This window comes from Lynx canadensis, chromosome B1, assembly GCF_007474595.2.
Source record: "Lynx canadensis isolate LIC74 chromosome B1, mLynCan4.pri.v2, whole genome shotgun sequence".
In the NCBI taxonomy this organism is placed as follows: domain Eukaryota; kingdom Metazoa; phylum Chordata; class Mammalia; order Carnivora; family Felidae; genus Lynx; species Lynx canadensis.
In genome coordinates, this window is record NC_044306.2 from 40,365,122 (window position 1) to 40,380,250 (window position 15,129).

Sequence of the window (15,129 nt, forward strand, 5' to 3'; positions counted from 1 at the left end):
AGTCTATTAGTCATTCCATTTTTCTTCCAAAGAAAATAGTTCTATTGAACCTTGGATGCATTGGGGGCGGTGTGTTTGTGTGTGTGTGTGTGTGTGTGTGTGTGTGTGTGCGCGCGCGCGTGTGTGCAGAAGCAGGACGATCAACTGGCATGGCTTTGAAGTGTGGCTACAGGGCTTCTACCCCTTAAGCAGCTCAGCTGTTGAAGCAGAGAAGAAACTTCAAAGGCAGACTTGTTGTTGTTCCTGCCAGAGGGGGGTGTGATTCCCATCAGCTGGGTTTAGAGAAAAAATGAGGAGGAATTCATCCTTTTCCTTGCCAAGGTTTGATGCTCACCACACGATCTACTAGCTTTAAGTTATGACTGCCTCTATCTAGTGGATGCACATAAAAAACAACCAGTCAATTTCATTGTGATTTACATTTATTTATGTACACTATTTTTACAAATCATCTGAAATAGCCAGTTTTTGTAATTTGTCCAGATTGTGCAATATGTCAGTGACACAAGTAAACTGCTCCTGCTCCTGATCACATTTCCTGCTCACAGAAATACACGGTGGTTTTCCTAAGAGCAAAGCAAAGTTTAAGGAGATCATCCCCCTGCTGCTCTGCTATTCCCAGCCCATAATTATAACTGTTTACAATCCTGTAGTCAGTTTTTTATTCTCTGTATCAGCAGTGCATTCAAACTCACTTGTGAGTCAAGAATTATTCCATTTAGTGAACAATTTACCTTGAACAAGATAGACATTTTTGAATAATATAATTAAAATTTAAAAACAAATGCAATTTCCCTCAATAATTTTATTTGGTCTAAACCTTTTCATTTAAAATTTATGTTCTTTACTTCACAATAAAGAGAAAAGGAAACAGTGCTTGAAATATTAACTCTAACTCTTAAAATTAAGAATAGCTTTGATTCAAAAACTAATTCTTGGACAGTGATGTGGACAGTGAAATTTCCCTGCAACTACCTCCCACCAACTTTTATTTAAATAAATAGGAAAAATTTGGTAAAAACATTTCCATGTATGGTACAAAATGGTACAAGATATGAGCGTCTTCAGGGAAGCTTATTATGCTAAAAAAGTGTAAGTATCCAGTTACATTAAACTTGAGAGTTACATGACCAAAAAAGCAAGTTGCTAACACCAGTAGAGAGGTGCCCATTTATTCCACAGCATGGTTGCAGTATGGTCCAAAGAAACTCTTCTGGTGGAAATGAAACTGTGGGATTAAAAAAAAAAAAGGCAAACTCCAGGGAACACAATGAAGGGAAAACATTCCAATCACAGGAAGCTTCCACAATTAGTAGATGGGTTTGTTTCATGAGGATAGTAGAAAAGACAGTCTCCTGTGTAAGTTCTGAAGAAGCAAAGATAGTTAATTCAAGTGTGGTAATAACAGCGGTGAGAACACAAATGCGTCCATTATTGATTATGATATTCATCACAGAATACAATCGAGGATGTTATTCCAATGAATGGATTTTTACTTTTTAATTTTGCAAAACTGTTCAAATCAAAGTGGCATAAGCTCCATACGCTCACCTCCAAAGATGTATTTTTATTCCTGACTGATCATATCCTGAAGAAATCAAAAGTCTTCACAAGGTAAAAATCACCATCTCTGGTTATATTCTATCTTCCTAAAGATGTACAGATTCTCTGTGTCCACGCCTTTGAGATTTTTTTTTTAATTTGTATAACAAATGACTTGGTGATGGAATTTTAAAAAGCAAAACAAAACACAAAAAACTGGAAGAAAGTCACAAGTAAAATGATTTTATGGAGATAGGGTTAAAAAAAAATGCTGTTCATGATTTAGTACATTTAGGAGCTTGCTACCAGACTGTTGAACAATTACTTATGTTGTTCATTTTCTGTCATTTCATTCCAATGAGAGTTGCACACTGTCAGCTTGGTTTTGTGGCTGCTGATAGTCATACTTCCTTGCTATTAAAAAACAAAGCAAACACAAAACAAAAAAAAGTGATAAAATTAATAAAAATAGCAAAATATTAGCTAACATCATTAAATCAGTCAAGTCATGATTCTCAGTAAAGAATTAACTAATTAAGTAATTAGTAGAATTAAGTAAGAATTAATTTCTGATCCTGTAATTTCCCAGCACTGCTGATACTCATTTTTATATGTTTATTTTATTATTTGTATGTCAGGATTATTCAGTTTTAAAAAACAGTGTAAACATTAATTAAGCTATTACAGCTAAATTAACATTTTATAATTTCCTTTCTTTTTTTTAAGTTTATTTATTTACCTTGAGAGAGAGAGAGAGAGAGAGAGAGAGAGAGGAGAGGACAGGCAGAGAGAAAGGGAAAGAGAGAATCCCAAGCAGGCTCCATGCTGCCAGTGCAGAGCCCAATGTGGGGCTTGATCTCACAAACCATGAGATCATGACCTGAGCTGAAATCAGAAGTTGGATGCTTAACCGACTGAGCCACCCAGGTGCCCCAATTTCCTTCTTTCTTATTTCCCACTTCCACCTTAAGCTCATAGTAATGCTTTTGTTCACATCATAATGAATTTGACTGTATTTTAACTTGTAAGTCTAAGAAACTTATTACTGAACATTGTCAATATAAACTAGAAGAGGGGCACCTGGGTGGCTGTTGGTTGAGCAACCAACTTTGGCTCAGGTCTGGATCTCACGGTTTGTGAGTTCGGGCCCCGCATTGGGCTCTGTGCTGACAGCTCAGAGCCTGGAGCCTGCTTCTGATTCTGTGTCTCCCTCTCTCTCTGCCCCTCCCCCCCCCCACACACACTCTGTCTCTCTCTGCCTCTCAAAAATAAAGAAAACTAATAAAAAAATTTTTTTTAATATAAACTAGAAGAAAAAACAGATATGCATTCTGTGGGGTTTTTTGTACTTCTGAGAAATGTTTATTGAAGAAGAATGGTCTTAACCTGGAACTGGAGAGAGTGCCGGGTTAAAATCTTTATAAATGTCATTCACTGCCTACAGTTAAAACTTTCACTCACCTCCTTAAGTTTTTACTAGCCAAGAAAAAGACACTATTTATTTATGCTACTCAGGGTGCATCCAAAAGTTTGTGGCCTACAGTTTATACAATTTTGGGAGTCGTCTTTAAGAAAAAGAACTTTGTTTACTATTTCCTTTTGAACTGCCTGACTTTGTCAGGAATAGATATGTCATGAACACTAAGAATGAGCCAATGTGATTGGATTCATTAAACATGTAAATCCACACATATACTATTTATAAGAAAAATGGCTTCTAAAGATGTTCACATCTTAATCCCCTAAATCCGTGAATATGTTATTTTACAGGACAAAAGGGACTTTGAAGATGTGATTAAGGTAAGGACCTTATAATGAGGAGATTACCCTGGATTATCTGGCCCAACCTAATCAAATGGACCTTAAAAATCAGAGAACCTTTCCTGAGTTCAGAGAGGGACTAATATAAAAATGGAAGAATGATCAGAAAGATTACATGCTGCTGGCTCCCAATGCGGAGGCATAGGGCCATAAACCAAGGAACGTGAGTGGCCTCCAGAAGCTTTCTAGCAAAGACTCTCTTCTAGAGCCTCCAGAAAGAAACAGTACCCTGCTGACACCTGATTTCAGCCCAGTGAGACCGATGTAGGACATCTACACTACAAAATTGTAAGACCATACATTTGTGTTGTATTTAGCCACTGGATTTGTAGTGATTTGTTACAGCAGCAGTAGAAAACTAACACACCCTATAAACACAGGAATTCAGATAAATTTTATTTTATGGCGTTCCCATCAAAAAAGAAAAAAAAACTGTATACTTGGTTTATAATAGTATATGTTATGCTACTGAATGTATTACTAATAGGAGATAGCTTCTGTTTTGACTGGGTGTCAACAGAAACTTAATTCTTTATAATTTTCCAAACAGAGCTTCTGGCTCTCTACTTTGTGTTTTGTTTTGTTGGTATTTTCTTTTAAAAGAACTTTTTTATTGTGGTAAAATATACATGAATTTTGCCATTTTAACTTTTTGTTTTTTTTAATGTTTGTTTATTTTTGAGAGAGAGAATGAGAGACAGACAGAGTGCAAGCAGGGGGAGGGGCTGAGACAGAGGGAGACACAGAATTCGAAGCAGGCTCCAGGCTCTGAGCTGTCAGCACAGAGCCCAATGTGGGGTTCAAACTCAGGAACTGTGAGATCATGACCTGAGCTGAAGTCGGATGCTTAACCGACTCAGCCACCCAGGAGCCCCTTAACTATTTCTAAGGGCACAGTTCAGTAGCATTAGGTACATTCATATTGCTCTGCAACCATCACCACCATCTGCCTACAGAGCTCTTCTGATCATCCCCAACTGAACTCCACACCCATTAAGCAATAACTTCCCACTGCCTCCTCCCCAGGTCCCTGACATCCACCGTTCTATTTTCTGTCTCTACAAATTTGCCTCCTTTAAGTGAAATATCTGTTCTTTTGCAACTGGCTTATTTCCCTTCATAATAAGAATCACTATGAAGCATAACGTCCTCAGGTTCATCTGTGCTGTAGCACGTGTCAGCATTTCCTTCCTCCTAAAGACTGAATAACATCCTATTGGATTTCTATATCACATTTTGTGTATCTGTCAAGGGCACTTGAGTTGTTTCTCCCTTTTGGCTATTGTGAGTAATGCTGCTATGTTCAATTTTACTTCTTATTTTGAACTGGTAACATATGCAGATGGTACAAAATGCAAAAGGAACAGAGGAAACAGTAAAAAGTGTATCTTCCTCCTACCTGATCAATCCTGTGGCTACCCACCCCGTTCCTCGCCCTAAAGGAATTGCTGTTACTAGTTTTCAGGATAACATTTATGCTTAAGATTTTAGAGGTTCTACTTGTGTTTATGTGTGTATATACACGTATATGCACGTAAACATGTATATTTTCACCTGAAATTCCATTTTGCCCGAGACACATAGTAGTGATATCTTGCTGATCATTCTTTCTTGCATCTTTCTATGCATACACACACACATGCACACACACTTAATTTTTTACTGTAGACAACTGCTTTAAAAAGTGTCCAGTCTTTTCCCCTTAAATTCCACACAGTCCCCATCAAGGTAATGAATGTTAATAATCTGATGCGTATCTTTCCAAGCCTTCCTCCATGCTTGCATAATTATATAGAACATTTATATTAGACATAGATAATACAAGGGATGTTTTGGTCCTTCGATTTTAAAAGAGTAGCATCCTAGTATATATATTATTTTATCTTGCTCTTCTCAGTTAATAATATATCTTGGAAACCACAACTCATTCTTTTAAATGGTGGCATAAAAGACTGTGGCTTAGATGTACATTTCATTATGACTCTATACATTTTAAACTTTATTTCTTCTCCATGACATACATACCGACAGTATTTAGTACTATATGACACATTGAGACATGACTTCTAGCCTTGCACGTTGATATCACATGCCACATTCCTAGAAGCAATTCTTATATTGCTTTGGCTTGCAGGAATTTAATTATAATAGAAATGACTGCAAACTCCATAAATACAAAATTCAAACCCAAACTAAATGCAGCTCCAGCTCAACTTCCCCTCAGCCACATCCCCAAATGCTCTTGGCCACTTAATGCTACTCCACATGAGGGATGTGCAAAGGAGGGCAAATTAGAGCAGGAAGAGACAGCAGTCTTAGCTGATGGGTAAAATAACTAATTTTTGCAAAACATATAAAAATATCATCATATGAACACATTGCTAGGGCTGTTCTCAGGGTCCTAAAGGGCCCCATACAAGCAGAGGGCTCTGAAGCATCAACTACATGGCAGATCTGCCTTTGCCAATACCATGCTCATCATCTAAAAAAGGCACTATCAATTATTTCTGATAACCTTTGCTAACTGAATTCAATTCCAAAAAAATCTATTTGAAACATGTCTATATATACAGTTCAGCACAGAATATACTTACAAATGGAATACATTTCCAGTTGCTGTCTTAAACGAATTTTGCTTATTGTGTCATAAAAGCTGGGCTCTGATAAAGTTTCTGCTGTAGGTGGCACGCTGAATATCCTCATAATTTTCCTTTTGTTCCTAAAACACAAAACCAATACAGAAGAGAGATTTGTATTAATATCTATTGGACTGTAATGAACTCAGGACCATAGTAATCAGAAGATACATCACAAGGACTTAAGGGGTGCCTGGGTGGCTCAGATGGCTAAATGTCTGACCTGGGCTCAGGTCATGATCTTGTGAATTGTGAGTTCGAGCCCCCATTGGGCTCTGTGCTGACAGTGCAGAGTCTACTTGGGATTCTCTCTCTCTCTCTCTCTCTCTCTCTCTCTCTCTGCCCCTCATCCACTTGCATTCTCTCTCTCTCTCGCTCTGAAAATAAATAAACTTTAAAAAAAAGGACTTAAGTAACAATGCGCTCATTTCTTTTGTATCTGTGAGATGCTTCCTTGGCTCAAGTGTTCTTTCTTTCCCTAAAAACCATGAAGCTGTACATGTATGGCCACAGGGCTCTAAGAAAGAAAAGAAAGCTGAAAACATCCCTGTAATACAACAAAGAGATGTACTTTCATTGCACTTCCACTCCTTCCTCTCACCAAAAGCCAAATACGGTATGGGAAAATGCATAAACAAGAAAACATCTTATTTTTCTCCTCCCTCTGGTGTCATCCAAATAAAGCTAAATTACTGGGTTAGCGAATAAACAGAATGGGAGTAGACCTTAATTTTGGAAAATAATGAATCACCATATTTCTTAAATACAATTGCATAGCCTTAGTGGGTCCATCTACTTAAAACTAACAGTATGTCTCTGCTTTTAAAACAGGAGGGTCGGGGGGGACGTGGTGGCTATTTCTGGAAGAAAGCTGTTACCTGCAAGTAAACTGGCGATGGTGTGTGGAGCCTTCTCTCAGCCACCCTGGAGTCCAGGCTGTCAATGGGCCAGCTGCTCCAGGGGTCATATGGCTGGAAAGGCAAACCTGCCTGTCTGAGAACAAGTGTGAGTTCTGACCTGCTCCCCAGGCCAAACATCAATTATTTTTTGATTACTAATTAATTTGAACTATCTAATGCCTTTTAAAAAAATTTACATTTATTTATTTAAATTCAAGTTAGTTAATATACAGTATAGTATTGGTTTTAGGAATAGAACCCAGTGATTCATTACTTATATAACCCCCAGTGCTCATCCCAAGTGCCCTCCTTAATGCCTATCACCCATTTAGCCCATCTCTCCACTCACCTTCCCTCTAGCAACCCCCAGTTTGTTCTCTGTATTTAAAAGTCTCATACAGTTTGCCTCCCTCTGTTTTTATCTTATTTTTCCTTCCCTTGCCCTATGTTCATCTGTCATGATTCTTAAATTCTACATGAGTGAAATTATATGATATCTATCTTTTTCTGACTGACTTATTCTACTTAGCATGATACACTCTAGTTCCATCCACATTGTTGCAAATGGCAAGGTTTCATTATTTTTGATCGCTGAGTAGTATTCCATTGTATATATATATACACACTTCTTTATCCATTCATCAGCCGATGGACGTTTGGGCTCTTTCCATACTTTGGTTATTGTTGATAATGCTGCTATAAACATTGGGGTGTGTATACCCCTTCGAATCAGCATTTTTGTATCCTTTGGATAAATACCTAGTAGCGCAATTGCTGGGTGGTAGGGTAGTTCTATTTTTAATTTTTTGAGAAGCCTCCATACTGTTTTCCAGAGTGGCTGCACCAGTTTGCATTCCTACCAGCAGTGAAAAAGAGTTCCCCTTTCTCTGCATCCTCACCAACATCTGTTATTGCCTGAGTTGTTAATTTTAGCCATCCTGATGGGAGTGAGGTGGCATCTCATTGTGGTTTTGATTTGTATTTCCCTGATGATGAGTGATGTGGAGCATCATCTGCATGTCTTCTTTGGAAAAGTGTCTATTCATGTCTTCTGCCCATTTCTTCACTGGATTATTTGTTTTTGTGTGTTGAATTTGATAAGTTCTTCATAGATTTTGGATACTAACTCTTTATCTGATTAGGTCATTTGCAAACATCTTCTCCCATTCCATCAGTTGCCTTTTAGTTTTCTTGATTGTTTCCTTCACTGTGCAGCAGCTTTTTATTTTAATAAGGTCCCAATAGTTCATTTTTGCTTTGGTTTCCCTTGCCTTCTGAGACATGTCTAGTAAGGAGTTGCTGTGGCCAAGGTCAAAAAGGTTGTTGACTGCTTTCTCCTCTAGGATTTTGATGGCTTCCTGTCTTACATTTCGGTCTTTCATCCATTTTGAGTTTATTTTTGTCCATGGTATAAGAAAGCGGTCCAGTTTCATTCTTCTGCATGTCACTGTCCAGTTCTCCCATTACCATTTGCTGAAGAGACTGTCTTTTTTTTCCACTGGATACTCTTTTCTACTTTGTCAAAGATTAGTTGGCCATATGTTTGTGGGTCCATTTCTGGGTTCTCTATAACCCAGATCTGTTCCATTGATCTATGTGTTTTTGTGCTAGTACCATACTGTCTTGATGACTACCGCTTTGTAATACAGCTTGAAGTCCAGAATTGTGATGCCTCCATCTTTGCTTTTCTTTTTCAACATTACTTTGACTATTCAGGATCTTTTGTGGTTCCATACAAATTTTAGGATTGTTTGCTCTAGCTCTGTGAAGAATGCTGGAATTATTTTGATTGGGATTGCATTGAATGTGTAGATAGCTTTGGGTAATACTGACATTTTAACAATAGCAGTTCTTCCAATGCATGAGCATGGAATGTTTTTCCATTTCTTTGTGTCTTCTTCAATTTCCTTCCTAAATTTTCTATAGTTTTCAGCATATAGATCTTCTATCTGTTTGCCTAGGTTTATTCCTAGGCATCTTATGGGTTTTGGTTCAATTGTAAATGGGATTGATTCCTTGATTTCTCTTTCTGCTTCTTCATTATTGGTGTGTAGTAATGCAACTGACTTCTGTATGTTGATTTTTTATCCTGTGACTTTGCTGAATTCACATATTATAGTCTTTTGGGTTTTCCATGTAAAGTATCATGTTGTCTGTGAAGAGTGAAAGTCTGACTTCTACTTTGCCAATTTGTATGCCTTTTATTTCTTTTTGTTGTCTGACTTCTGAGGCTAGGATTTCCAGTACTTTGTTGAACAACAGTGGTGAGAGTGGACATCTCTGTTGTGTTCCTGACCTTAGAGGGAAGTTCTCAGTTTTTCCCCATTGAGGACGCTATTAGCTGTGGGCCTTTCATATATGGCTTTTATGATGTTGAGGTATGTTTCTTCTATCCATACTTTTTTGAGGGTTTTTATCAAGAAAGGATGCTGTATTTTGTCAAATGCTTTTCTGCATCTATTGACAGGATAATATGATTCTCAGTCTTTCTTCTCTTAATGTTGTACATCACGTTGATTGATTTGCAAATATTAACTCAGCTCTGCAGCTGAAGAATGAATCTCACTTGATCATGGTGAATAATTCTTTTAATGTACTGTTGAATTTAATTTGCTAGTATCTCATTGAGAATTTCTGCATCCAGGTTCATCAGGGATATTGGCCTGTAATTCTCCTTATTAGTGGGGTCTTTGGAACCAAGGTAATGCTGGCTTCATAGAATGAATTTGGAAGTTTTCCTTCCATGTCTGTCTTGTGGAACAGTTTGAAAAGAACAGGTATTAACTCTTCTTCAAATGTCTGGTCGAATTTCTCTGGGAAGCCATCTGACCCAGGACTCTTAATTGTTGTCAGATCAATGAAACCAAGAGCTGTTTTTTTTTTTTAAAGAATAAAAAAATTGATAAACCCGTAGCCAAACTTCTCAAAAAGAAAAGAGAGTGGACACAAATAGATAAAATCATGAATGAAGGAGGAAAGATCACAACCAACACCATAGAAATATAAATAGTTATAAGAGAATACTATGATAGATGATATGCCAACAAACTGGACAACCTGGAAGAAATGGACAAATTCCTAGACACTCACAAACTACCGAAACTCAAACAGGAAGAAATAGAAAATTTGAACAGGCCCATAACCAGCAGAGAAATTAAATCAGTTATCAAATATCTTCTAACATATCTAATGCCTTTTTAACCTGCATAGAGAATACCGAAGAGCATGGGGCCCTAAGGAGAAGCAACTCAGTCCAGTGAATACTGCTTTTACTCTTCAAAGCACCCATCTCTCTCTCTCTCTCTTTTTTAATTGTACTTAAAGGAAAGGAGCCATGGTGTGTGAAAAAGAATAGTTAAATTATGCTACAACACCTGGAATTAAACCAGGAAATATTTATTGAGGATTTACACTGTGTGGCACACCAGGGACACAAGGTTAAAAGGGAAAGCCCTTGTCCTGAAGGGACTGAAGTTTTTGTGGAACAGACAGACAAGTAGCCAGATAATACCAACATTATTCAGTAAGTGCTATGATATGGTCATGCACAAGAATCAGAAGGGAAAACTTAACATGTGCCAAGAGAGAATTGCTTAATACATAGGAATTAGTGTTTCTGCATTTCAGGCATGTTGGCCAAAAATAAAATGCTCATCCTAGAGTGACAGAGGGCCCAGGCTGGATGATAAAATTGAGCTACATTAGAAATGATAGAAGCCAGTCAGGGTACCTGAGCTGCACTTAAATTTCCAACCTTTTTTTTTTTTTTTTTTTTTTTTTTTTGAGAAAGAGAGAGAGAGAGAGAGAGCAAGAGAGCACACATGCATGAGCACAAGATGGGGAGAGGGCAGAGGGAGAGAGAGAGAAAATCCTAAGCAGGCTCCACACTCAGCGCCACAAAGCCCCACGTGGGGCTTCCTCCCACAACCCTGGGATCATGACCTGAGCCAGAATCAAGAGTTGGACCCTCAACCAACTAAGCCACCCAGGCACCCCAAAATGTCCAACTCCTAATGCAGTGGGTTCTTCAAAGCTAAGCCTTGGTGTCCAGAGCTCGAGGACAGACCTGAATAGATAGTGCTTTCATAGCAAGAACAAAAATGCTCAATTTTGCAATAATGCATAAATGCAGTATTTTTGTGCATTTAATTTGGAACAAACAAACGTGTAAACCTTTTAAATGCCCAGTTTCTTATCAACCCTGAAATACTAAAACCTTTACCTCTTGGCATACATGAAGAGAACAAAGCTAACAAGGATCACTACCAAGTAAACATTGGTGGCTTCATTCCAGGCCTCATGAACACTGTAATCCATAGAGCCATCGTCACCCATCACTCCGTAACCTCCAGGCATGGGGCTAGAAGAAAGAAAAGAGAACAGGGGTTCTTTTAGTTAGTGGTGGTATGACCATCTGGAGAAAGGCTGGCAAACATATGGCCTTCTGGCCAACTCCAGCCTGCTGCCTGCTTTTGGATGGCCCAGGAGCCAAGAATGGTTTCACATTTCTAAGTGGATATATTTTAAATGGTTGTAAGCACCTGTATAGTACCCTTGATTTTTGCTTTCCATCCCTCAAAGCCTAAAATATTTATAATCTTGCCCTTTAAGAAAAAGTTTGCCAACCCCTGGGCTAGATAACTAAGGCATGAAATGTATTTCCCCTTATTTTTGATTTTGAAACATTGTATCTTCCACATGTAGGTTAAAACTCTAGTTAATCTCTATGCTCTTTCACTTGCCTCCCATTCAAGTGGGAAAGTTTGAAGCTTTATCTAGTTTTGGCCTCCTGGCCAAATGTGGTTGAAAGAAACTACGGGGTAAAAGTTACTTTTTGCTATTTACACAGCTGTGACTTCTATTCAAGGAAATGCATTCTTCCTACATTCTCACAGAAAATAAGAGTGGTAATAGCAAGTGTTTCAAATAGCAAGTAAAAGAGTAATGGTGTCCCCTTGGTGTTTGAGAGTTAGTTGAAAGTGCCTCCCTTGTGTTGGACATACAGGTAAATCTAAGTAAAATGACCTAATACGTGAAAGAAAACCAAAAAGCATTGTTTTAGACATTATATGAAAAGGAGAAAAATTGAACAAGTTATAGGCGATAAATGTACAGTAGTTTCTAAGAATTAGACAGCCATTTTCTAATTCCAAGAAAAAGAATATCTGAAATGTCCAAGAAATTGTTTTGCAATTTTTTTCTAGACATCCTACCAACAATGAAGGCATTGCAGACATTCTTGCACAAACTATCCTCCAATCTCCTGTAAGCTTCCAAAATGTTCTGCAATGTAGATCTGGCTCAGTGTTAACAAGTGCGCATTGAAGGCAGTCTTTCTTTCTTATAGCTTACCTCTGTATAAAATGAATAAAATTTCCCCAGAGGTCTGCTCCTAAACCAGGTGGCATGTTTTCTCTGCTGACACCTGAAGTTTTTGTCAGATGTTTGGGGACATCCTATGTTCATTTACAATAAAGTGAGTGTCATGAGTGCTCATTTAACTTAAACTCTAGACACCGAGGTTAAGAGTGATCTCTTTAAAATATCTGTTGGTGTCTGATGAATATAAAGATTGATCTTTTAAAAATTGGCCAAGTAGTAATAAAAACAACTTATGTTAAATTATAAAAATTTGTAGATGCAAGATCTAGATATTACTTAAACATTATACCATACCCAATTCCTTGATATTAAAGCCTGGAAATGGATTTTTTTTTAAAGGAGTAGGATATATAGGGAGATTTGGCATATTTACAGTTTTAACTCTTATTTCTTAAAACTGAACTCCAGACTTTCTCTGAAAGTGATCAGCCTATTTTAGAAATGGAAACTTTGGGAAGACACGAGACTATAATTGTCTTTATGATTTCTGGAATCTAGAATTTTGCTGGTGCTAAAATGTAAAGTAACAACAACAAACATGTTTTTGGCAAAAAGAGATGACTTTGGATATCTGATTTGAGATGCTGCAGAAAGCCATGGATGATTGCACCACAAGGGTGGTAGGTTTCAGGATTGGGAGCTATTAGCAGATTTGGGAAGAAACAGTGAACATACAGCAGCGGCCATTGGAACATTTTGCAGGTGCCCGTTGTCTGACAAATCATAGAAGTGTTTCCTACCTGTTTTCTAACACCTGAATGGATCTGCGCCAGGTTAGTTTCTTGCTTCCATTTCTCACAAAATTCTGTTCATGGGCCCCTTGATAAATGGTGTATTCCTACAGAGCTTGTCTTCATCCTGCTACAAATATGCCGGTCTTTAATTATATGTAGAGAAGGATTTTGAATTACTACTGACCCAGAATGGTAAAATTTTAACATGAATTAAACAACATGGATTATACAACATCGCTGGTATGCAATGACACTACCATTCCACAGTTCTAGGGACAGGCACTTGAGTTATTTTTAGCACTGTAGTTGTGAAAGATTTGCACTGAGGGTAGGCCTTGCCTGCCCAGTCCTCCATCATGACCAATGGCATGGTTTTGCAAGACTACCAGGAAGAAGGAATGGCCTTGTCCAGAGTCATAGTACAGACCCACGGCCCACATGTGGCCTGAACTATGACCGTCACCTCCCAGCACACTACAGTCTAACAAAGTGTACCCATACATACTTGCTAAGCGGTGACTACATACCACTACAGCCTTCTAAAGCAAAATGCACAGTTTCAGCAAGATCACCATTATGGCTAGCCACTTGCTTGGATCATCGTTCAGGGTTCTTGTGAGAAAACTGAATTTTCACATATTTTTCCTGTGCAGTGATGCTTGAACAATTTTGGTAAGGGGATTCTAGGATGAGCTTAGTTAAGTCCCAAGTAAAACGTTAGTATCCAGAGACAGAGTTCCCAAAATATGACAACTAGAGCTTGGTTTTCATTTGATAAACTTTCAGGTTGAGAACTAGGAGAAAATTTCCAGGGATCAAGTGACTGTATCATAAGCTTTAAAATCAGTTTCCTGATACCATGTCTAGGTGGTTCTAAAATGGAGTATCATTTGTCATTCTGCCTTGAATATTACATTTTTGTCTCTCACTTACAGCTTTGCTATCTTGATAAAAATTCAGATTGGCATCACTTACAGAGTTGCTTACAACACAATCCACTGCATAAATGTAATTTTCTCTGTCTTCTGAAACATTAAAGGTTTGGGCTCCCAAAGCAGAAGGGTACAAGGTAACAGGCCTTCAACCAAGAGGAAGAAGGGAATTAACATTTGAGGGCTTATATGTAGGGCAGTCCACATATTGAGTTTTTGCAATAGTGAGGCACTAACGCTCCATTTCACAGAAGAAAGAAACCGGGAAGGTGGTAGTGGTGGTTATGTAACTTGCCCAAAGTTGCAAGTAGGGAGTGGAGCAAGTAGGGAGTAGGGAGTGGAGCGGCAACTTGACTGTCACATATAACTGACTTCTAAACCTGAGCCCTTCCAGCCTTGACCCCGGTTCCTTGACACCGGCTCCTCCTGGAAGGAAATCCAGTCGCGAGGGTATAAAATATAATCCTCTCCCACTAAGTGGCCACAGGCAGCTTCCAGAGCGGCCGGGAACATCCTTTGCGCTTCCGCCGCTCGAAGGCTGCGCGGGGCTCAATCTTAAAACGCTGGCGCTAAACTCCAGCTGCGCCGGGGACGTCTCGGCCGCCCCCTGCTTGCGCGGCCGTCGCGGCTGCTTCGGCTTTTTGTCTGCGTTTCTGGCCCTCGGAGCCTCACTATTCCTTACGACCCGGAGAGAGGCTCGCAGCGCGGGATGGACTCGTAGGAGCCTCCGTGCCCAGGGCTGGGGGCGCGGAGCGGGCAGCGGACCCCTCCCTTCCCCTCCCCCGCGAGTCTCGGGCGGGGCGGGCCGGCGCGCGGGCGGGGGGCGGGGCCGGGTGACGCGGCCCCGCCCGGGGCCCGGGAGGCGCCGGGACGCGGGTCCACTCACGCTGCTGGCTCCGGAGGCGGCACGCGGCCAGGCTGCTCCGCTCGGGGCTCTTTCCCCCAGAGTCGGGGCCGGACGCGCGGGACCCGGTTACCGACCGGACCTGGACGACCTCTGCCTTCGTCATTTCCTGCCGGCCCGCCGGTTTCCGGATGAAACGAGGAGCCAGGTCTTTCCCCCCGCCCCCCCCCGCCCCCCTTTTCAGTTTTTGAACGGGAGCGACGCAGCGACGGCCCCGGTGCCGCCCCCGGGCGCGTGAGTGGAGCCGGGCTCCCTTCCCCTCCCCCGTGGCGCGTCACC

At 39.9% G+C, this 15,129-nt stretch overlaps 2 protein-coding genes across 8 annotated transcripts in view; one reads left to right on the forward strand and one right to left on the reverse strand.

Moving 5' to 3' along the window:
* Positions 1–1,764: 1,764 nt before the first annotated feature.
* Positions 1,765–14,922, reverse strand: SMIM19 (small integral membrane protein 19). 5 transcript variants are annotated; one of them, XM_030312548.1, is made up of 5 exons: positions 14,833–14,922; positions 13,021–13,141; positions 11,121–11,258; positions 5,958–6,082; positions 1,765–1,956 (listed from the first exon to the last, which is right to left on the reverse strand). In XM_030312548.1, exons 3-5 carry the CDS (start codon positions 11,252–11,254, stop codon positions 1,892–1,894), a joined length of 324 nt encoding a protein of 107 aa, XP_030168408.1. In that variant the 5' UTR covers positions 11,255–11,258; positions 13,021–13,141; positions 14,833–14,922; the 3' UTR covers positions 1,765–1,891. The 5 variants fall into 5 exon arrangements, with proteins under 5 accessions (XP_030168408.1, XP_030168409.1, XP_030168410.1 ...); XM_030312549.1 differs by having other exon boundaries at positions 13,021–13,138; positions 14,833–14,917; XM_030312550.1 differs by lacking the exon at positions 14,833–14,922 and adding an exon at positions 13,542–13,958.
* SLC20A2 (solute carrier family 20 member 2) overlaps positions 14,836–15,129 on the forward strand; it is a 109,087-nt gene continuing 108,793 nt past the window's right edge. The window contains exon 1 of one of the 3 annotated variants that reach the window (XM_030312537.2): positions 14,836–14,998. The gene's annotated coding sequence lies outside the window, so the exon portion shown is untranslated. Of the gene's footprint in view, positions 14,999–15,062; positions 15,085–15,129 lie in introns of those variants that run through there. The other 2 variants (XM_030312534.2, XM_030312538.1) reach the window with 2 other exon arrangements.

Bases quoted from the DNA above. Each gene is read 5' to 3' on its own strand.
- SMIM19 (XM_030312547.1), bottom strand. From the start codon at position 11,223: ATGGCTCTATGGATTACAGTGTTCATGAGGCCTGGAATGAAGCCACCA. The intron at 6,083-6,877 runs GTAACAGCTTTC...TTTGTGTTTTAG, and splicing joins CATCGCCAGTTTACTTGCAG to GAACAAAAGGAAAATTATGA. The intron at 1,957-5,957 runs GTAAGTATATTC...GTTTTTTAATAG, and splicing joins ACTGGAAATGTATTCCATTT to CAAGGAAGTATGACTATCAG.